At 39.5% G+C, this 24,737-nt stretch overlaps 1 protein-coding gene across 5 annotated transcripts in view; it reads left to right on the top strand.

Annotated features, from left to right (window-relative positions):
- cacna1ia (calcium voltage-gated channel subunit alpha1 Ia) overlaps positions 1–24,737 on the top strand; it is a 192,740-nt gene that overhangs the window by 110,806 nt on the left and 57,197 nt on the right. For all 5 annotated transcript variants that reach the window (XM_084926243.1, XM_084926242.1, XM_084926241.1 and 2 more), the window contains exons 5-10: positions 3,707–3,804; positions 10,253–10,412; positions 18,436–18,784; positions 19,182–19,274; positions 23,715–24,039; positions 24,335–24,723. In XM_084926243.1, the coding sequence (XP_084782369.1) occupies positions 3,707–3,804; positions 10,253–10,412; positions 18,436–18,784; positions 19,182–19,274; positions 23,715–24,039; positions 24,335–24,723 (1,414 nt within the window). The remainder of the gene's footprint in view (positions 1–3,706; positions 3,805–10,252; positions 10,413–18,435; positions 18,785–19,181; positions 19,275–23,714; positions 24,040–24,334; positions 24,724–24,737) is intronic.

The following is a 24,737-nucleotide window of genomic DNA, read 5'->3' as shown; positions in this document are numbered from 1 at the left end:
GGTTCCAGCCCCTCCCCTGTGACTCTGAATTGGATAAGTGGAAGAAAATGAATGGACAGATGAATGGATGCCAAGGAAAAAGCTGAAAAAATTTAACAGGTCAAAGAAATCATGGAAAAATGAATGATGCTGGTATATGGAATATGCTAAAGAGCTGTGCCTTGACTAGGCACAGCTCTTTAGTTGCTCTTGTATTGTCACAATCCAAAAATTTCAAACTGATTTGGCTGCTCTACTCCGAATTTCACTCTTTATTTGCTCAGATTAGTTCTCCACACTCTGGACTCTCTGCTCCGTTTAACTCTAGTTCCCTGCTGCTCTTTACAGGCAGTTCACCATGTGTCCATAATCCGCGCTGCCACGGCTCAATATTCGATCCATGACCCGTTCAGCCGGCAATAATTATTCATCTTTTTTCTAACAGCCTGCTAATCACTACATTAATAAAAACAGATGGCTAATGTGGCTATCGGTAATTGCTAACAGTTAAACAGCTACTGTTAATGCATTTGCTGGCTGAGTTAACACTGATAACTGTTCGATACTTCAATGTTGTTGGAGCAGGAGCTTCACTGACCTCTTTGTATTCCTCCTAAAGTGTTGTCCAGTGTCATAAACGTTAACTACTTCAGCTGTTAGTGAGGGGAGGAGCTCTGATGGCACTGTTTGCATCAATATTTTTGCAAATGTGTATTTTAATTCAGTTTTAGTTTTAGTATTGATTAATATCTGAGTATCAGTTTTTTGGCAACCCTAATCTTGACTGAAGCTGATGGCAATTATGATGAGACCAGTCTTGAAAACTAAAAAAGAAGGCAACTGGATGATGCACTGTGGTTCATGTGATGACTGGTATGATCAATAGTGGGTTAAAGACCCAGAATCACCTGAAGGACCTCCAAAATGAAGAACCCCCACTAAGGGTTTATTACCTGGGAGACTCTTGAAGAAGGCTCTTGGATGAGAGCTGAAACATTATCAAGCTCACAAGACTACCCTGAATTGCATGACTAAGAACCTACAAAACACATGATGAGACAGGTTTTCCTCATCCAGAAAGGATTATTAAGGAAACTCAGCTGTAAGTTGTGGAAACATTTACTCTGTGTTGGCACCAACGGTGAAAAGGAAACTGCACTTCGATAGTTTATAATGGCACTTTGGTTCTGGAGGCTCCCTTTAATGGGGAAGATTGCTATGTTTCAGACAGATAGTCAATGTTTATTCCATAAGGTGTTGACATTGTGGTTTACACTTCAGGTTTCTGATCTTTGTGTTTCTGCTTATGCAAGTAAGATGTGCTATGCCAAGACTCGGAGGTCATCAGTAGAGCGCACTCATCACTTTACAGCCTGTAACGTGATGAGTTACAGAGTAGGTTTGACCCTTTAGGACCTTTTCATGAAAATGAGAGACTAGGTCTAAAAAGCTTTGTCACCTTGGATGACACTATAAAGATAAATCTATTAGGATATAAATAGTAAGAAATTTGCTTAACAGCCTTTATGAGGCTCAGCTGAGATTCACAATTACATGAGACAAAAACAAGAAAGCGCTGCAGCTGTTGTTCAGTTTTCATTATTTTACGAGGAGATCATCACAGTTGAGCAGTCTCTTTTTGTGTTTCATATATAAATGATGCCAAAACACATATTTCCCAATGCAGAACTTAAACTTTTGGGTTTATGATTGTGGCTAATTGCTAACTTTGCTCTCAAGTCACGACATATTTGATATCTAGATTGTTTCAAGTGTTTCATCATCCTTTATGCTGAAAGTGTGCCTGATCTCTGACACTAGGCTCACACTAGGTTTCCGCTGAAGCGCTACATTTTACATGTTACATTTTACACTGATATAGAAAGGCACGTTCACACACACACACACACACACAGTGTGGTTACATAAAAGCATGAATGAGATGAAGGTATCGCGAGCAAAAAAGCAATAATAAAAAGGTTGCTTGCGGCAGTCCACTAATTACCCTCCCAAACACATCGGCCTGATTGATGTGCACAGGAAGAGACACTTCTATAGATAGAATGCATGCACACACACACAAAGACGTACATGTCTAAAGACTCACACACATGCAAGCACATTAATGATCTTCTGTTCTCGTTTTTAATTTCTTTGTTGCTCTGTGTGTGATCAGGATGTAATTGGATCACTAACAAAGCTGCAATATCTGCACTCATCTAAGCAATTATATGTGTTTTGGGTAGGCTGTCTCTATCTAATAGTGTATCACTCAGCCTATAACCTATTCAATCAACACATTTACATTTAGTATTTGTCCTTGAGCTAACTAAGAGAGGGACATGTGTTTTTTAATTGCTTTAAAGCTAGCTTTTGGCATTTTAGCCCTTTATTCAGGCTCCCAGCAGCCTATATCAAATCCTTTTTTGCATTAAAACTAGTAGAAAAGCTAGTAGCCCCACCCCTAAAACTGTTCCGCTCTTCTCTGTGGTTTGGCATTGTGGCCTGTTTTTGACTGAGAAAAGTCTCCCTTGCAATGATGGGTTCGTCCAGCTACAGTATAAGACTCAAAAACTACAAAAAACCCACAACTATAGGATTAAGTTTAAAACAAAACACAAGTAAGCATTTCACCTAAAAGTGCAATCCTAGTTTTTAAATATTTCACAACCATATGAATAAATTGCTAGTGGTTAGAGTTGACTCCCTGTAGGTTGTGCAGCAGTTAAACCCCTTGTACAACAAGTAATCCTACTTAAGTGTGAGCTGGGGTGCTCCTCGGCTGATGACTCTGTGCTTGTTGTTGAAGGGCAAACGGAGAAAGCTTCCCTTTGGGATCAATAAAGTTTCACATTATTGGAAATGACACGGTTCATAAGTCTATCTGTGTGAGAGACAGTGAGCTTGGCTTGTTTTTTACAAAGCCAGCGGATGTGCTTTGGGTGTTATTAGCTTGTGTTGGATGCGCTGTTGTTGGTATCATGCTGTCCCGACACTGTCGTAGCCCCAGGCACATTTAATTTGTGCACGCTCTTGGACAAACGCACGTAAGTATTACACAATCCACACAGTTTGTTCGCATATACATGCACACAGTGTTATTTATTCTGTCATTTATTACACATATACTGTAAATTTCATACATTCACTTCACTCTGTGTGATTACAGTCATGTAGTAGTGTATGGCACATTCAGACGTACACAGTGCTTTCATACCGTGACCGTTCTCCTATGAAAGTGGTTTGGGTTTGGGGGCACAAACAGCTTAGCCATGCTGTGGAAATGACTTGCTAACAGATGCCAGGCACTGACTGAGCCGCAACATCCTGCAGGCAACACTTAGAATAGAATGAATCCCTTTTTTTCCCTGCTCTTTTCTTCTTCCCCACCTCTCTTTCATGTTATTCTCCCTTTTTGATGCTTTGTCACTTTATACCCTGCACTCCCACCCCAACCGAGCATTTTCTCTGGAGGGTTGCACCTCCACGTGCAGTAAATTTCCCATACAGCTGAGATTCATGGAGCTAAGGGAGGGCACCGGTGAGACTAGATCAAAGAGAGACCAGTGGCTTTGAATCGTGGACAGAGATCTGTGTTGAAGCTGGGGCTATGCTAATCGGTTTTTCTCCTAGGCTGAACCAGTGACCGATCAAGGCAGTGACAGTTCATGATTAAATGATTAACTGATCTCTCTCTTCCTTTTTGCTTCTTTGTCTGTATATTCAGGATGGTAGAGTACTCGCTGGACCTGCAGAACATCAACCTGTCAGCCATTCGGACAGTGAGGGTTCTTCGGCCGCTCAAAGCCATTAACAGAGTGCCAAGTGAGATCGTCATTAACATTTTGTGTGTGTTTGTTTCTGGGCAAATTCTTTGCTGTTTAATGTTTCATGTCTCCATGTGGCCTTTGAGGTATACTTTTGCTTGTACTTTCTCTTTGTAGATCTGTATTTCTGTCAGTTCACATAGAGTCCAAATGCATCAACATGGAAATTCATGTATATGTATTACATATTTTGCTTTTTTCCTGCATTCGCATGCCACCTGTTCCCTGCGGGCATCATTAAACATTTATCGTATGCTTAATCATGCAGGCAGTTCAAACCGTGAGTCACGGCTTTATCAGATTTACAAACCGTCCATTAATGCTGCTTCACTGATCGGCGTGTGACCATAACCCTGTTTCTCTCATCAAAAACTCAGCGCTTGGCCAAACTTTTTAACTCCAATTGATTTCTTTGTTCTGCAGCCCTGACTGACATCTCCTAATGATTGCAAGCGAGCAATTAGCCTGCCTGGGCCAATTTCAGACCAGTCCAATCACTTTGTTCCAGTACTTGAGTGATTGGTCAAGCTAATGCTAATTTTGGGTTATGTATTTTTTTTAATGTATTTAAGAAAAAAAAAGATATTATAGGAAATCATTCCTTAAAGGTCATAAACATGAACTGAAGTAGTCAGGCACTTGTGTTCAGTACTCATCAAGAGAACCAGATTAATTTCTAACTTTACTGTAGTAGCTATTACTATTAGTTTTATTAGCCTATATGTTTTGAAAGTGCACTCTAAGACTGAGATCTGGGAACTGTGGAGGCCATTTGTGTGCAGTAACTTTGAGATGATTTAAGCTTTATGGCATGTTCTTCACTGGAAACAGATATAGTACAATCTGAGCATAAAGGGATGGATGTAGTCAGCAGTACTCAGGTAGGCTCAGTTGGTACTAAGGGTCTCAAAGTATTCCTGGAAAATATCTTCAACACCATGACATCACCATGCCTGAAGCTTTGATACAAGGCAGGATGGATCCAGGCTTTCACGTTGTTTACACCAAATTCTGACCCTATCATCCGAATGTCAAAGCACACATCGAGACTCATCAGACCAGGCAGGATTTTTCCAATCTTCTATTGTCCAGTTTTGATGAGCTCATGTGAAATGTAGCCTCCGTCTCCTGATCTTAGCTGACAGGAGTGTCACCTGTTGTGGTCTTCTGCTGCTGTAGCCCAACTGCTTCAGTGTCCAATATCCTGTGTATTCACAGATGCTCTAGCTTAGTTGTAATGAATGGTTATTTGAGCTACTGTTGCCTACCTCTGACATCAACAAGGCATTTTACCCAAGAGAACTGCTGCTCACTGAATATTTTCTCTTTTCTCCTTTTTGGAACATTCTCTGCAAACCATCAAGATGACTATACGGGAAAATCCCAGTAGATCAGCAGCTTTTCAGATACTAAGACCACCCCATGTGGCATCTATATGATGTTCAAACTCACTACAATGACCTTTTTTCCCTGTTGTAATGCTCAGTTTGAACTTTGAACTTCATGCCATTACAGTTAAGAATGGACATTTCAGAGCTAGATGATAATTGTGATATAATAGCTGGGGAAGAAAGATGCAGACAGAGGATAGAGAGAGGTGAGCAGTTCTTCGCGCTTGTATGGAAAATAGTCGATATGTGGCTTTGCAGAGCCTGCATGTCAAATATCTGTTTTGCTCTTTCTTTTTAATATATTCACTTCTGTTATTTTTCATGTACCCATTTGAAATAATTTTAGTTCCCCTACACGGTCTGAAGGAGAAGCAATCTTACAGGTGGGGCCACAAATGAAGAACTGGCTAAGCAGAATATCTTACAACAACACTCGCAGCAGAAAGAACATGAAATGCTCACTTTATCATGCTTCCAGCAGTATGGTTAGAAGATATATGCAGCAGACTGCATATGTTGTTCCAGGGATAAATGCACAGATTGTAACAAATATGCCTTTAAGGAGATAATTATGTACCATATCATGAATCTCTTGCTACATTGCTTTACTGAAATGCAGCAGATGAATGCATATGTAGCTATGAATGCATGCATGACCACACTCTTCATTTCTCTTGTTTCTACTTTTTCATACTTTAGTCGTCTGTGTGCTGGAAATGGATACTATTGTTATTTATCTGGTTATCAGTAAGTTGCACATAATGAGCAAGCAGTAACTTGATTCTGTCCCCTATTTGTGACCCCATTAGAGAAGAGGAAGCATGGGGATAAAGCTATTTGTTACTTGTTTTGTTGGGATTGCTACTTTGCCCACAGGTACACAGGGAGCATGAGCACATCCTGACCCCTCACACATAACAATTTGTAACAAAATGGCAGATAATAGTCCTGTGTGTGTTGCGTATGTGTGCGTAAGAATGTGTGCTTTTGTGTTAGACTTTTTTGGATGAAATTGGTGCGAGATAGAGGGAGTGTCAGATCGAATGGTAGCAGAGAAAAAAAAAACAACAGACAGTATGGAAATGAAAGAGAAGAGAAGTCTCATGGTCTTGAATGAATAGCACAGGCAGGTAGCTCTAAATGTGTTTCCTCTGTGGCGCAAAGGGAGGCATCCATCTTTATTTGGGAACAGCAGGAGCTGGAAAACCGGCAGAGTCGCCATGAGGGGACAGAGATAGAGGCAGGTAGAAAAAGAGAGGGAAGGAGTAAATATATAGAGAGGCTTAGAAAAGGACTTTTTCTTTTCTCTCTAGTTACTTTTGTTTGTGTTCCTTCCATTCAGCATTTCTCTTTAGTTTGCATGAATATTTTTCCTTTCTTTTCTATTTGCTTTTTTTCTTTTCTTTAACGCTCACTTTTTTTTAACACCCCCTCAGGCCCTGTCTCGTTCTCGTTCTTCTTCTGCCTTCCATCCATCTCTCCCTCTCATCACCCAATTAGGCCTAATGGAAGAGTGGCCTAATGACGAGGACCCGGGGGAACAAATACATTTAGACTCGCCTCCAGCCACCAGCAGAGACACATATACGCTAGCAACACTACTACTTTCCATTTAATACCAGTTGATGAGACAAATTAGCCAGGGGAGGAAAACGGATGTGCATTCAAGAAAAATTCTTTCATCTGCGCTCTTCAGACAGAAAATCCACTTTCTGTTCCTAGAAAGATTAGAGACACATCACATTAGACTTCAAATCAATGACGCACATTGTACCAATTGGCAGCCCATGCATGACGACCAAACAAATATCAAATATAGTAGTGTGTAAAAGTCCTGAGCCACCCCTCGTTTCTTTATATTTTCTTTTCAAGGATCCAGACTTTCTTGGCCTTTCACAAGAGTTCTCCAGGTATTCTGAAGGCCTTTCATGGCTTTTTTGGACAGTAGCTTCATTTTTCACTCACTGGCCTATGTCTGCATGGTGTACAGTGTGTCCTTGAAAAAAAAAAGATGTGGAAGACAAAAGAAAAAGTGGCAGCCCTAAAAGCTTGTGTACTTGAGAATTAGAGGAAATCAATCCAGCAAAGTCCTGACATGGACCCGACTGATGCCCTACAGCTGATTTGGATAAGCCCCATAAGAAATGGTCTCAGTGGAAGGATGGCTGTCAAGAAGCCATTCTTAAGGAAGAAGAACAGGAAGAAAAGGCTAATGTCTGGCAAATTGCAGAAGAACTGGATTGAACATAAATGGCAACAGGACTTCTGGAGTGATGGATCTGAATTTCAATATGTACAGAGGGTGAGTGTCTGCAGAATTCTGTAAAAGATGGTGGAGGCTCTTTTTAACTACCATACAGTGCCATCTGGAAAACATCTGATTGGCAATGGCTTCATTTTCATTTATTGTCTGTTGGCCTCCTCAGAGCCTGGACCTCAACGTTATTGAAGCAGTATGAGATCATGATCTCTAAGAACAGAACAACCAACATCCAAAGAAGAGCTTTAAATGTCCTTCAAGAAACCTGGAGAACTATTTGTGAATGCTACTTAAAGAAATTACAAGAAAGCTTTCTGAAGAAAGTTCAAGGCTATGTTGAAGATTACATATTACAATACATCCCTGCATCTTTTTCTTTGTTCTCTGTAATAAAGCTCTAAAAAATTGTGATAATAATGATTACAACTAATGGAAATGGGGACATTTATAAAGATTTTTAAAGAGAACATTTTGTTTTCAGTGCCAACATTTGTGTTTGCATCTTTTTGTGTTTGTTTCATCAGTGAGCTACAGGTGCTTGTGTCTTTGTGTAAAGCTATCGTCATCATCTCTCTCAGCTTCTCTCCTGTCATACAGTCTGTTGGCAGTGTAGATGCACTGTTGTGACACATTAACCTACTGCAGAGTTGTTATTCACGAATCCCGCTATGCCACCGAAAAACACTAATGCACCCGCCATCAGATAAGTAGAGACATACACACAGGCAATCACGCTCGTAGTAACACCAACACACAGGCAAACCACTCTCAGGTGCCAGTGCGGGATCACTGTGATCTCATCAGTGGGTCTCACCTCTCCCTCTAGTTAGTCCAATCAGCTGTCATTATGTTCCGCTAATCACAGTCTCAATGTGTCATCACAGCAAGACAGGCCAATCCATGGGGAATGAGGTCATCATCATTCGACAGGAGACGCGCTTGTATTTCTGCAATTAGGTTTTGTCTAATCATGAATAAGACCTCGCGTAGCCTGATTACGCTGCTGTGTCACTGATATGCAACCTTTCAAGCTCTTGATCTTTCAGGAAATAGTTCGTCTCCTACAGTGGTCCAAGATATATTTGTCTTACAAACTGACTCCTCTGGAGAGGTTGTTAACTTCCAATCCAACTGGTATCTGCTACTGTTTGATATGTGTGTCCAGTGCATGTACAGAAGCAGAATCTCTACTGATGCTGTGGTTATCTGACTTAATGTCCAAATGTGTAAGAAAACAATGCTTTAAGCATCAATGTCTGGAAATTATATATATATTTATTATTGAATTACTTCCAAAGATTTGTAAAGGTATAAATATATCTGCAATGAAGTGTTTATTATACGATATATTTGTGAAACATAGACATTTAAAAACAAATACATGACAGATTCTGGTTACAAACCATGTAAAACCATGAAAAACTGCAAAAGGATCACAAAGAAAGTGTAACATGTAATATTTTCTTTAGGACATCATTTAAGACATAGTGCCTAGAATTAAGTTCATTAGTTGCATTTACAAGTCAAAATTTAAAGTCATGTGTGAAAGGAAGTATACCATCTTTCACTAGCTGGACCCACATCCTCGTTTTATGTTTGGCAGCGTTTAAGTAGGTAAAGGTGAATGGCCTGGATGTGAATTGAGCTGCGGTTTGGGGAAGGGGACTGGCAGCGGCTCCCGGGCCTGACAGATCCACATGTACTAAATAGAAGTGAAGGAGTTAAAGAATTGAAATAGGGAGGCAGGGTGAGGCACATAAACGAGAATGAAAAGCTTGTAGAACTGGGGGAACATATATAGATAAGAACCGGAAGGAGCGTGTTTGGAGTCGTGGTGCTGCTCCTGTAATTCTGATGTCTAATCTCCAATTAAATTATGATGTTTTGCAAATAATAGCATAATAAAAATATTACTAGATCTTAACATTAGAAAAAATAAAACCTCAGATGGATGACAGTGCATGCATATTGCAACATATCATTATTTAGTTAAAAAAAAACATGCAGTAATTCCAAAATGCAGAAGCGGTGTGTGGAAAAACACTTACCATTAAAAGGGTAATTAAGGCAAATGCATTTGATTAACTGATCATTAGTGTGAGCAGCTCAATAGAAGTTTGGTTTGGAGGATTTAGGTGTGTGAAAGCAAAGGAGGAAAGATCAGCAATGATCTTAGAAAAAAATGGTCAAATGGTCTGGCCTCAAGGTCATGCAATGCTCAGGGAATTTGCTAAAATCGTACATCTCAGGCTCTGCAAGTCACAGTTGGCATGTTAAATGTTAAAGTTCACAACAGTATAATTAGAAAAAGCCTGAACCAGTATGGCTTGCTTGGAAGGGCTGGCAGAAGAAAGCTTCTTCTCTCTAAAAAGAAATGCAGCACAGCTTAGGTTTGCAAAGCTGCATCTGTGCCGGTAACCTCAATCAGCGGAAGCAACGTTGTAAAGAACTCACACAGAAAAACATTACTTTCATGAGCTATTTAAAGATGGGATGTGCAGTTTTCACACGCTCCTTCTGGACTTTGGTTTACTTTTTGGTTAACTAAAAAATGACCTGCTCTAGTATGTTATGCACAGTTATTTATCTGAGTTTGGATTTTAATAATTTTAGAACATTATTTTTATGTTGTGATATGTAAACCCTTAGAATTGACAAAGGGTATCTTTTCTTTTTCATTTCAGATGATTATCAATGCAAACTACCATCCATACAAAGAATAAAATGCCTTTTTAACCAGTGCTGCAAGACTGTGATAATCTGTTACTGGTTAATTCTTCTCCTGCTTTACATAGGTATGCGTATCCTGGTGAACCTGCTGCTAGACACTCTACCCATGCTGGGCAATGTGCTGTTGCTGTGCTTCTTCGTCTTCTTCATCTTCGGGATCATCGGGGTGCAGCTGTGGGCGGGTCTCCTGAGAAACCGTTGCTACCCTGAGGAAAACTTCACTGTGTGAGTTAAATTGTGCATCTGCATGTGTTTACGGTTGTGTGTGTATAGTGTGAAGAAACTGGACTGCTTATTGACAGATATGACAGTGATTTGGCCCAGCATCAAACCGCATTGCTTTCTACTTTCAAGTGATGCTTGTGAAAAATCCATTTCACGCATACTAGCAAATTAATCCCAATTTCATGGCTTTCATACAAGATAAATGAAAATTTTAATTTACTATATACATTATCATAAATCTTTCCTACAGTCATTTTGCTTTCAAGTTAGGAAACAACTGTAACAGTAGTTGTCCCACTTTGCCGCTGAGAAGGTGATTAGGTCCCAGCTGCATGCCTCAATATTCATGACCCTGTGTGACAGCATCTCCCACTGTGTCTATGGCTGTGTGAGTGACATTTACCAGTGATCAGCAGTGTTTGATTTCATTTTCTTGGTTTCCTCTTTTATGCTGGCATCAGCGTATTAAGTACACACTTCTGATGTGTGTTCTAAGGTATACAATATATAACTCTTTATGGCCGGTCGGAGCGGGCATAATTATTATTAATTATTTTTAAAGCCCAGTAGAACTGCAACCACATAAACTAGCACAATAATTTTTTTGCATATGAAACCGGAGGAGTTGTACTTCCGTCTTATCCATTCAGCTTGTCCTAGGTCACGGTTTCCTTCCACATATAGCTTTGCAAAAATTGCAAAAAAAGCATTTGCAGCAACAAAAACATAATATTCCAAAAAACACGCTTTGTCGATCTGATCAGCTGTTCGTAACACTTCCTACATTGGAATAAACGTCAGCACGATCTATCTGATGTCCGCCAGTACCTGCCCGAAACCAGAAGTGACGTCACTTTCACGGAAAATGTAGTTTTTTCCTACAGGGCATTTACAAAGATATGCTGGTGTTTTTAAAATTAACGTTTGAGTTTATGCCTTTCTGTATAGTTTCTGGGATGCTTAGAACTCAAATTACACTTTTGGAAATAGTTTATTTTGATGCACATGCTGTTTTTTTGCAAATTTGCATTTCCTGCAGTACATAAAAATTGGTGTATCTTAACAATAAAACTATGAAGACACTCAAAATAAATTTCCTGTGGTTAGAAACTATTTTATACAACTTTTTTGCATTTACAGTTTTGAGGGATATCCCTCTGAAATTTCTCTAACTAGAAATGTTTCAATTTTTTATAGTTTATTGCACTTTTTTGCAATTTATGTAGTTACTATGGACTTAATGCATACATATTATTATAATTTGGGACATAATGGGTGTATTGATGTATAGCAACTTAAAATATCTCAAAAATGGCACTACAGCATCTAAAAATATAAATATAAGCTCTGGCGGACTTGGTTCAATGGTAGGTCTTAAAGGGATAAGTCATGTATACCAGATGGAGTCTCTTTGTATTGTCTCTTGTTATGATGGCACAGTATTTACCAGTGGCATGTCTCACTTGATTAACTGATCATCAACAACTGTGAACTCTATAAAAGCAGAAGTTTGATAAGACAAGATTAAAGTGGAGATGTTTGGCCATAACATATACACACAGCACCATGTTTGATTAAATGATATCAATACAGACACCTCATGACATTAAGCAAGTAAAGTATTCTAGGGTCAAATGTGAGGCCATCTGTCTGACAGCTAAAGCTAAATGACAGTGATCCCGATCATAGCAGCAACCCTCCGACAGAATGGCTGAAAGAGAAAAGAATCGAGTTGTTGCACTGGACCAGTCAAACTTCAATGAATCAAAACATCGTAAAGAAAAATGGGCCTGAAAATATTCCACAACAATGTGACAGAGTGATAAAGTCATAAAGAGAAAAATTACTTGGAGTTATTGCTGCTCAAGGTTGTTCTACAAGCTTTAATAATAGGTTGTACATAATTTTTCACACTTGGCTTAAGTTTTGTTAAATAAGTATGTTAATGTTCATCTCATGTCGCATTTGCCTAAATTTAAGATCTGGTAAGAACTGGATCATTTTTCATTATTTCCTGATATGTAATACTTTGGAATTGGCAAAGTGTGTACTTTCTTTTACCATGGCTGTACTTGCCAGTACACACTTGACTCCCACACATTTGCTGATTATGCAACAGCAGATTTTTAGCAGTCAGAGTGTTGCTTATTTTTAAACCAAACTATTATTTTGCATATTTTTTTAGAGTGGTGTATTAACATATTATTCAGGTTGATCAGAGTGCTTGAGTGTTTAATTAGAAAGGTCTTAGTGTGTTAGCGCTTAAGGACTATTATGCTAAATAAAGGTCTGATATTAATTCTTTGAGAGGTTATAATGAAGTGGGCAGTTAAATGCAGCATTCAGTTTACTGTTTTGCTCCTTTTCTCTTTTGATTTCAACATTTCTTTGTGATTTGTTTTGCTTTATTCATACAATGTTGGCATGTGTTTGAATTTCAGCCCGTATCAGCCAGCTTACCTTCTTGATTAAATTCCATTATCTTCTGCTGTTTTTAATAACAACGATGTCATTGCCTCCAAGATTCCAAACTACAGCAGATATATTGTGCCATATGGCCACAGAGAGACAAGACAATTTTTTGCACATGCAAGTTGTATAAACCTCCTCACCTGATTAGGCTTTGTCTGCCACATTTTTTATGACCCCAGTATCTCACAGTTGCACTTAATTCAGTTTCTGTAAACTGTCACTCTTTCCTGCTACTCTTTAGCCTTCCCACCACCTTGCGCTCCATTGGCAGGTGTGTTCTCAGTGTGATGCTTGGTTTTCATGTGCCACGCTGTGCAAAGTCACCAGCAGGGGGTAACACACTTCATTCATGCCTCACTACTCTGACAGTGCTCTGTGTCTTTTTCTTCCTTTTCTTGCTTTCAATTATTTATCCAGTTAGCAACACACCTATTTGAATTACTTTGACAAACTCTTTCCATTCTGTCCTCTATGTCCTCTGTTGCAAGTCCCTTTCCCCCAGTTGTGGAGTATTAACTCTACTGGTACTGTAAGCCACTGTGTCAGCGCACAAGTTAAAACTTTGTTGTGCCACCCAATCAATGCATGGTTTGTAAGCGACTCTCAGTGGGAAGGCCACTGTTTCTATTGATCACGTGTGTGCCGTGTGCACGTGTGTGTGGTTTGTGGTGAGGTTAAAAGGAGATATTTGGCCGCCATATATGTCAGTAGTATCTGTCTTGCTATTGACTGCAGGATAGAGGGCAAGGACAAGAGAATTAAAGAGGAGAGAGCAGGATGAGAGAAATGAGAGAGGATTGGGAAATAGGGGATTGTTAAAGGGAGAAGAAAGGATTATAGGAAAGGCAGAGGGAAAATACAAAAAATTGAGAAAGAGAAACCATAAAAACAAGAAATAAACAGCATAAAGAGCTTGTGAACATGGAAAAGAAATTAGGAAAAATACAGCATGATTTTGAAAAGAAGGAATTTTCCATATTTCCTTATTATTAACCAATGTTTTCCACATTGTTTAACCACCCGGTGAATTTATAGAAATGCCAGTAGTATTCCTTTTAAAATAAAGCAGATAAATTACTGGCAGTACAATGACAACGAAAGGTCGTATGGCAAGGTTTCACTTAGTGCATATAGCATGCTCTGGTTGCATGTGAGAAAACAACTGTGACTGCATTGCATGCAGTTGGTGTTTAGCTAACCTTTTCCTGTTAGAAGAGTAAAATGCGAGAAGCAAAATGGGAAACTGAAGTGGCGCATATAGACGGAGCAGCGAGTAAACGGTATAGGTCGGGAGACAGTGAATGTGTTTGTTCAGTAATTGATCTGCTGATGGAAAGGGACTATTTTTATCCTTCTCAGACCCAGACCTTTGCATGAGCGTCCACACCCTGCCCTCAATTACTCCACAGCCAAGTCAAAACACATGCAACTGCAAAACCTGAGTGGGTTAATGCTTTTTCAACCTACCTATATTTTAAACTGGATAATTATCCGCTCTCTTTCAGGTGCATTCCCTGGTTTTCATTCAGTCATTTGATTGAAATTAACAAGTTATTTTTCCTCTTTTTTTGGTACTTGTTTTTAAAATAACCACATTCATGCAAAACTGAATTGACGGCCAAGATTTTATTTAAATTAAGCCACTTGGGAAGATTTGGCATGCCTTTTCATAACAAGTATGATAAACATGTTAGGAAATGATCAGGTGCTTCAGATGGTGACAATTGAAGAGTCACAATTTTGAAATAATACCATTAAGTCTGACAGAAACCAAAGATAACACTCTCCTACTCATTAGAGTCACTTTCCAGGGGGTAATGGCGCATGTAGTTTACATGTGTAATAATTGTACATGCATGAGCAGATACTTGCCACGCAGTCTAATTGTCTTTTTTGTTGCCTCCGTCTCGGACTACTAATTATACAGCTGGTTCTAGCAGGACATCCAAAAGCAATCTTAATCAATACAAAATGAAAGAGCAGCGATCCTGCTCTCTAGATAAAAACAGAGATAGGATTACATAAGCTGCAATGCCTGTCAACGTGATGACATTTCAGCCAACAAGTACTAAGTAATCAGTACTACATTGTTGCCAAAACCCTTTTTTAACTCCTACATATGCAAAGTTTGATGGCTGCATAGTTGTGATTCTGTCATGTTGGCAAACAGACAGACAAGCAGATATAAACACCCACCAAAGTACTGCTTTTTTAGGTAGCTCCTGCTTCTATAGGTGCCTTCAGTACCACATTTTACCATGATGACACACACACACAAGGTGACAACAATGCAAGCTACTATTCATACAACAAACAGTAAGTGGACACATTCGTTTCAGAGCTCCCCTTCCATGACTTCTTTGCACTCATTAAAATCCTATTTCTAAAAACATCTGAGCATCTGAGAAAGTGATGCATGATTATCTCCACCTATCACAGCCCTGGTCAAATGAGGTCCCTGTTTTTAGCAAGGTAGTCAGGGCAACAGTGCAGAGCTGTCTCTGCTTCAAATAGCAAACCTCACTTGTTATTTTTGCTTTGTCAAGACCAGACCAATTATTTATCCAGAGAGCCTTGGATTAAGGTTAATGCTTCACTGCTAAGATATTTGGATCTTATTTCAGTATAAAATAAAGGAAAACTCAGGTTTCTTTTTTTTTTTAATGATATTTGTACAACTTGCTGTAATATCTGCAAACAAACTCAGCTTTGTGCTGTCACCATAAAAGTGTAGTGGCAGGAGAATATTACTGAAATTATGTTATTTCTGTTTTTTATGAAAACAAAATGAATATTGACAAATTAAAAAGGGTTGTTTTGGCATGTTTTGTTTTCAATAACCCTTTTTTCAAAGCTCCCATGTTCAGGTTCAGTAAATTAGTCACTGAATCAACTGTCTTAACTTCAAACATGCAGTTTCATTATTATATAACAGTCAAGCCAGGTTAATTTTGAACAAGTTCCAGAAACTCCATCATAAAAACTGTCTATACCAAATTTTGAACTGCAGGTCTGCATTGGAAGCACATATGGCGCATAATCAATGAATGCTTAATACTTACTTAATGCTTCAGAAAGCAGGAAGAAAACTCTACTATTCACACAATGGCAATATCCTGTTTCACCCACGATATGAAGCCTAGATTTTTTTAATAAAAATATCAAAAAAGGAAAAAAAAATTGATTTGTTTTAAATAACCATGTATAACCATTAAATATTGTCTGCATGTCAAAGTATCCTTGGCCAAGATAAGAGTGCGAGCTTATGAATGAATGTTAGTTCGTCATTACGCGCAGAACCTGTGATCTCTCATATATAGTCAACGTGATGAATGATGTGGCTCATTCACATAAAAGGCAGCTGACCACTAAGTTAAGTGAATGGCCTTGAAATTTATATACCACTGACTGCTGCGCTGTAGATGTACTGTGACATCTTTGCACCTGTTCATGGTCTTTTTCCTTACTATATTTATGTGTACATTTCTCTCTTGTTGTTCATTTCTGTTGGTTGTGAGAATATATGTCACAGCGCGCCACGGTCGCTGCACATGTGAGTGCTCCCCGGATGGCACTACTTGTGTTGCTGTTTGCTACGCAGCAGCAAACGATGCAGTTTAAACCGTAGGATATAATGGGTTTCAGAGAGCAGCGGTGCCATTGTCATATAGTATGTGAAAGGAGATTTACTGTTTCGCTGTTTCAAGATACCATCAGGATCGTTCAGAGACCACCAGGCGCCTGTCTCTGTGGGAACCTGAGTGAATGTGGCGATAACACAGACACTTCTCGTGACAGTGTCAATTTCCCCCTTGAACTGTGTCACTACTGTCCCATAAATTATACACATCATCATGGCTTGTACAGTTTTAAGATTTCCTAAAACCACCTGGAACAACCTTACTGTTCAGAAATTTTGAGCACCTGTACAACAGTTTTGATGTATTTTCAGTCGCTACATTTAAAAAAAAGTAATTAAAGTTCAGGCTAACAGAATTTTTACTGCTGTCACATGCCAAAATATGTCAAATTAGATCCAAACAGTATGTAAGGTTTAAGTAAATTCATACTTTTTTAACTACACTGTGCTCAAAATAAATTAAGAACCAAAATTAAATAGCTTCAGAATGAGTGTACTGGTGTCATTTCAAGTAAGTAAAGATGTAAAATAGCACCTGAAGGTGGCAAATATTATGATCACAGTCTCCAAAACTGATAAATGGCACTTCGCCTGTTTAATTATCTCATGATGTGATTTGTACCTTCTGATTGGTAGTGCTATGATTGGTAGACATACTGTAGTGAAAAGGCAACTGGCAAAAACAATGTCTTGGAAAAGGTGCTTTGTCTAATTTTGCAGGGCATGAAGAAAAATGCACTGAGATCTTTTTATATATATATCATCCTCATATTTCTGATGTTTACAGGCTTTTGAATCTCAAGTCTTCAAATATATAAAATGTTTAGTCCTCAAAATGTTTGTGTTGATAGTTCGGCAGAGAATTGTTAAAGTGCATCCTCCATGATTTCTCAAACAACAGCAGAACTGAATTGAAGATTATCACTGTTTTCTGTTATGGAGAAAAACAGCTTTGTCATTTTATTTTTGTAAAATAAAGCAACGATGCTCGCCTTACATAAAAAATTATATCATTTTAAAACTATTTGTGTATCATGCTTTGTCTTGAGTTTGTTGGGTGAAAAACATATGCTAATACTGTGAATCATCTTTTGTATCCTTTTTATTTTAGTTACATCAGCCACCCCTACTCCACCAAACAGGAGAAATCGCAATAAAAACAGAAAACACAGATACTGCTGTAAGGATTTAGTAACTACTCAAACTGCAAATCCAATAAATAAAAAGCAAACAAAGTTAATTGTCATTATCTGGTTTCTGTATTCATGCCAGTGAAATCCAGTAGCAGCTAACAAACAGTTAATAACCACTTCTGCTGGAAAACTAAAGGTGAAAGGACAATTTTTCACACACTTCTCCAAAATTATGCACAAAAAAAAGGATATTATGTAATTCCTAACATCATTTTTTTTGGTAATATCCTGGCAACACATGTTCTAACCCTCCTTACCACACCTGTCAGCACAGCTTTGGTCCACTGCAGCAGCTTCAAGCACTGTCTGCTAGGTGTCTGGCAGGTATGGCCTCTATAGATATACTGTACATATCACCTAAAGCTCTTATTAATCCAATCATCCAAGGTTGTAAGCTTTTTTTGTCTGAACTGGAAAGAAATTAGTCAAAAGACACAGCCATGTACGAAAATATAAGAGGGGGGGAAAAGTGTGTGTATATATTTGTGACTGTGTGCAGTAGAGAGAAGGAAAGCAAGGGAGTATTTCCTGTGATAGCATGCTTGCCTTAAGTCATCACTCATATCCCCCCCCCCCCCCCCCCCCCCGCCCACCTCTTGGTACAGTGCTCCTTAAATGAAGTAAGTGAAATACTTCATTTAAGTTTATGTACAATTTTATGTATTGGGATAAAATACCATAAACATCTTACCTTCATTATTATTTGTTCTTTCTCCAGCCCGTCAGGTATGACCCTGCCTGCGCCATACTACCGGCCAGAGGAAGATGATGAACGACCCTTCATCTGCTCCCTGGCTTCCGATAATGGCATAATGTCATGTACTGACGTGCCAGCGAGACGCGAAGGAGGACGCATATGCTGCCTGGATAAGGAGGACGCTCTCCACAGACAGGCGCTGGGCCTGAGTCCTGAGCCTCTGGCTAACAGTAGTGGTGCTGGTGAAGCAATAGGGCTATGCATAAACTGGAACCAATATTACACTCGGTGCCACACTGGGAGTACTAACCCCCACAAAGGTGCCATCAACTTTGACAACATTGTCTACGCCTGGATTGTAATTTTCCAGGTAGGTTTGTGTGCTAAGGGTAATGAGTAGTAATAATAACCTTCTTTTTGGAATGTGGTTATTTGGTGCTGATGATTTAGTGTTCTTTTGTTCATTTATTTGTTTTTAATTAGATATCTGCATTCTTTTTTTTGCACCTAAGAAGAATTTACTTGTCTATTTTCCTTGGTTTTCCTATTACTTATTTTTCATTACTCCATGTTATTTTTTAAATAAAAAAATCGCTGGTTTTATATATGTATTTATTTATGTAGAGGAGTTGCAAGGTGATAAAAACTGTCCTTCACTAGTAGATAAAAATGTGGCAAAGTAAGTCTTTTAAAAAATTATATAATGCTAAGCAAACCCTGGAGCACAAATTGCAAATGTTAACTTTGAGTCAAATCTTTCCTCCTAGGTGATCACTCTAGAGGGCTGGGTTGAGATAATGTATTATGTTATGGATGCCCACTCCTTCTACAACTTCATCTACTTCATCTTACTCATCATTGTAAGTACTTTCTACTAACATTCCAGTGTATCACATGTTTAATTATTATAAACGTTTGGATAAACTATAGAAAAACACAGACTATTGCCTCCTAGTGTGAGTATATTGCTACATTTATATGTCAGTAAACACACTTTCTGAGTGATTAATTGAACTGTTTTTGAGTGAGAAGTAGAAAAATGCAAGTAAAAAAACAAGTACAAGTTGATGGACTTCTGAAAAACACACAAACAATCAAGTGCCGAAAGGGAAAAGTTATCATGTGCATGCTCTGTGCAAAAGTTATATGGGAAATACAGTGTCAGCAACACAATGAGGGTTGGATTGTTTTTGCTGCATTCACATGCTTTTGACTGCCTGTAAACTCTGTTCATTCCCACTGTGTCAGTACAATAGACAGTGCCACAGAAGTCACAGATTTTACACTTTCCCATCAGCAGGTGAACAGTAAAAGAAAGACAAAATAAGATCAGGAAGATAACATGGCAGAAGAAAGGAGATGAGAAACTTTGTAGTGCTGATACTTTCTAAAAGTAATGGAAGTCTTCTGCTAACTGGAAGGTTGATGGTTCAATCCCTGGCTCTTCTGACCTGTTTCTTTGGGCAAGATGCTGAAACCTGAGTTAAACCTGATGTAGTCAGGTGTTTGTGAATGGGTTATTGATGCTTATAGTATGCACTTTGAGTTCCAGGCGTGAGTAGAAGAGCAGTTTCAATCGTTAAAAAATGTTACTATGAGAAAGATCTTATAACACTTGCTGTACATGTAAAAAGATGTATAATCAGAGGGAAGGGAAATGTTTTGGGGGTATTTGAATTTTAATCCTGCGTCCAATTCTTTGTTATTGCTGATGTGATTGCTGACTAAAGTCCATCCACTGTGGCAGATGAGACCTCAGGCTGGCATTGTCAGTGCAAGAATCACCTTTTTGAGAGATATGGATGTGGTGTCACATTACAGCATAATCACTTTTTCCTGGTTTGTACTAACCCACTGTCTAGAGTCTCATATCACGTACCCCTCTTGTTCCAATTACATTAAGGGCAACAGATGATTACATCATCGCACTGATTTGCAGTCAGAGTTCATGCCTAAAGTGCTGCAATCTGGCACTAAGAACTGACCAAACAAAAAAAGCTCATTTGTTTTCGGGTTCAGTATGAGAGCTACAGAGATTAAGAGATATCGTCTAACTGCTCTAGACACACTGCTCCCTTTGTGGTGCAAATGCCCACATAGTTTTGGTGTAACTAACTGACGCAAATGTGTTGCTCCTTTTGAGCTTCCTTGCAAAGCTCCAGTCTGTTTGGCAGCCACCCAACGTTTTTAAGTGATGCCGTGGAAGCATTGCTGACACCATGAGAAGTTTTCAGCCACACACTTCAATGGGCCCTTATTGTGCTCTACACACAGTCAGGGTCACCTTGAATGCTTTCATTCTTTTCCTTTGTAGTCCTTCCATTTACTGTCTTTTACTCATCAAACTCTCACTCCCTCGTCCACCCCATCTCTCCGTCTGTTGTGTCATTATGACGTTGTAGCACCCCGCGCTTTAAAGCCTGTTAATCAGTCATGTAAGTGTGTGGTTTGGGGTACAAAACTGAGAGACAAAAAGAAGTCTAACCTCCACAGTGTCAAACACACAGTCTCATCTTTGTCTGTTTGAAACTTGATATACTGTCAAGTGTGGAACCCAAAGTAGCTATATCAGAGTGAACTGAGAGGGTAAATGGGAGTAAGTGTATAAGAGCTAATCACTCCCGAGAAGCCGTTTATTAGGCAGTTACCTGTGTGTACATGAAAAAAGTCTTACCAATATATATGTGATGAATCCGGCATAGGAGCGCATACAGTTGTAGTTACATACAATAACTTAAATCTTTTAATACATTGTGCTGAAGGATCTTCAGTGTCTTTTATCCTTCCTCTCTAACCCATTGAACAATAACCGAACAATGGGAAAGTCCAAAAACCTAATTGAGTATAAGAACTGTAGATGAACACAAGCTGGGAAAGTCTCTTTGAGTCATTTCCAAACAACAGCAGAGTCCAAGATCATCAGTTTAAACATTTTTCAATAAGTACAAGTTATTCAAATGTGTCACCACTTTCACAAAGTCTGGAATAAGACCAAACCTGTCACCCTCTGATGAGACAAAATATATTAAGATGTTCAGGACCAACCCACCAAGGCTCAAATCTGCCATGAACTAGAAACTGCTAGAACACCAGCATTACTGTCAACATTTAAGGAACCTTTACATAATCATGGACTGAGAGGGTGCTGACCAAGAACAAAGGCCCTGCTCCAAAAACAACATCTTCTAGCTTGACTGACATTTCAGCTACCCACATAGACAAGACAAATTCTTTCTAGAGAAAAGTTTTATCATAACAAGAGGCAAAGATTGAGCAATTTAGCCACACTGACAATTTTGTAGAAGTATGGTGAAGTATTCAAACCTAAGAAGACTGTACCAACTGTCTAGCATGGTGGTGGTAACATCATGTTTAGCTGTCAGTGGTACTGATACATTACACAAATTGGATCAGTGGATTACCTTCAATCTTTTTAACTTAACCTTAAATCCACAGCTACACAATTAAAATTTGTACCCAGGTGTGTACACACAGGATGTTCCAACAGGAGAATGATCACATAGATGCAGTAAAACAGATGGATAAAGAAGGCAAACAAAAGAGCTTCTGAAATGTTCTTCCCAAAGCTCCGACCTCAACAGTAATGAAAATTTGTCCAAGATGGGTTAATACCAGTAAACCAACCAGTTCAAATGAACTCTTTCAATCCTGCCAAGAAGAGTGGTCTAATATCCAACCTTAACTATGCCAGACTCTTCTTGATTACTACCAAAAGCATGAAGTCGAGGTGTTGAGGACCCCATGTGTATTGGAAAAAAATCTAAAATAAATTCAAACTTGTGCACCCAATTCTAGTTCTTCCATTCTGCAAAAAAGAGCAGAAATCATTCAAAGAAATCATTCAAAAATCCAAATTATCATGACATTCATGCCCAGGATGAGTGTGTGCAAACTTCTGCCTACAGCTGTATATGCAATCTGTTATAAGCTAAGCCCATCTAAGTGGTGACGTGTGTGTGATCACACATGCTTTTGTCTATGTGAATATGTATGTGTTTGAGTGAGTGTGTGTGTTTGTGTGTGTGTGAGCTTGCATGCATGCATAATGCAGTGATGGTCTGAATGCGTGATATTGGGCTGCCCTCGCTCATTATGCGTAAAGCTGTCTACTGATCAGAATCACAGAATAGACACACACACGCAGATGCAAACCTGGAGGGAAATCAAAGCCCCACACACCTGCAGACCTGCTTTGACCCACAGGCCACAGATGGGTATCTCTCCTCCTCTCACACACCTCCCATCTATGTTTCCTCTCTCTTTTTCTCTTTGTAAATATCTCTGGAGCCGCTTTATTTCATTCCCTCCGGCTTCCTCGCTCTCTGTCATTAGGTTTGGATTTTATATCTGTGAATGATTTATTAAGCATCACATCTCAAAATGCATAGTTTTATAGATATGTATGTGCAGTATGTCTATGTATGTACTCAACATGTATTTATATCACTGAAGCAGAGAGATACAAGTTCAGATTTTTGATGCACAAAACTGAAACACTGGTAAAAGCTGCTCTATCCATCCTGCAGTCTGTTTTTTTTTTTTAGTTGTTCACCATTAGCCAGTATTGATCTATTCATTGGTCTGTAACCTGCTCAGAGCACACCAATAAAGGCAGTTTCAGCAGTCCCATAGTGATTCCCATTACTGCCACTAAAAGGGTCAGTCAGCATGTACTGTTCACGGGTAACCTCATCTCCTCTCTGCTGCCAAACCTTACTTTAACTCATGATAAGAAAATCAAACTGTGGTTAGGGAATGCTTGTCAAGCAAAGGCGTGAGAAAAGTAAAAATTAATGTTGAGTGCACGGAGGGGAGGGAGCATTAAGTCGAGTCAGAGAATAAAAAGAGAAGGAGAGAAAGAGAGATTGCCAGACGCTGAACTGTGCTTTGGGCATGTGTTGGCTCTGTCTGTCTGCTCCAATCAGTCTCGGTTTGGTGGGAAGCCAGCCTTCAGAGACCTTTAGCATGTGCGCTACCATTTCTAAAGGAGGAACAGAGCACAGTATTAGACTAGGCAAGTGTGTATTTACCACTGAAGAAAGACCACAATTCTTCACATTTTTCATGTTTCCTAAATGAGCAACATCTGCTTTAGCCATGGGCTGATTATTCAAATAAGGCGGCGTATCTGTGCGTTTTTGTTTTAGTTAATTTTGTCAAACATTGATTTATGAGCTTTTACAACAAAACAATAAACTTTGACATGCCTGCAGGAGTTTGCCTTCCGTCGCACTGGGTTTAATCTCACGGGGTCAACTTTTTTGCTTCTGCTTCTACAGATCGGTTCATTCTTCATGATCAACCTGTGCCTAGTGGTTATCGCCACCCAGTTCTCAGAAACCAAACAGCGGGAGCACCAGCTGATGCAGGAGCAAAGGGCGCAGTGCCTGTCCTCCTCCACCTTGGCCAGCATGGCCGAGCCTGGAGACTGCTACGAAGAGATCTTCCAGCTGGTCTGCCATGTCCTCCGCAAGGCTAAGAGGAGATCGGCAGCTCTCTATTACACGCTGAGGGGCAAGCCCCCGCCAGCTGGTGGAGGCAGGGGTAACAGACGGGGTGGAGGCAATGTGAACGGAGAACGGCATCATTTGAGGCATCCGAGATGTGAGTAGGAGGGTTTCAGAAAATAACAATGAGAATATTCTTATTTATGTAACATTTGGCAGTTCTATTTCAGATAAGATGTACAATTACATAAGAGCAAGAGCTGAATTTGAGGTTTTTCAAAACATGATAACGGCCCGATTGGATCGTGCATTTCTTAGATAATAAATCTCACACAGTGCTACTAGTGCATACCTGAACTTCTTTTGTATACTTGGTTAAAAAAACACAAAAAAGTTCTGTATTTGAGACTGCATCCACATCTTTTTTTCCCCCCGTCACTCTGTTTCTGTAGCGTTCCACTGCCCCCACCAAAACAAGCAAGACCACGACTCTCAGCCACTAGCCAATTCCATCAGTCTGTCTGTCCCTCAAAATCCCGAAGACTGCCCTATATGTGCGTTATCGTTGAAGGAGGGAGTGAGGGCTGTGGGAGATTCCGCCAATGGCGAGGAAAATGAAGAGGATGCGGTTAAGGAGACGAGCAAAGAGGAGAACCACTTGGAGGAGAGGGGAGATGGAGAGAAGAAGCGGAAAAGGACGTGCTTTGGACATTGTAAGGACCTCTGGAACGGTATGAGGAGGAAGCTTTGGGGCATTGTGGAGAGCAAGTACTTCAGCAGGGGCATTATGATTGCTATTCTCATTAACACCATCAGTATGGGCATCGAGCATCACAACCAGGTAAGATCAGCTTT

The sequence above is a fragment of the Perissodus microlepis genome, chromosome 4 (genome assembly GCF_051167445.1).
Source record: "Perissodus microlepis isolate ML-2025 ecotype Zambia chromosome 4, ASM5116744v1, whole genome shotgun sequence".
NCBI classification, from domain to species: Eukaryota; Metazoa; Chordata; class Actinopteri; order Cichliformes; family Cichlidae; genus Perissodus; species Perissodus microlepis.
Note: the sequence above shows the minus strand (reverse complement) of the source record. Positions and strands in the feature narration are given on the sequence as shown.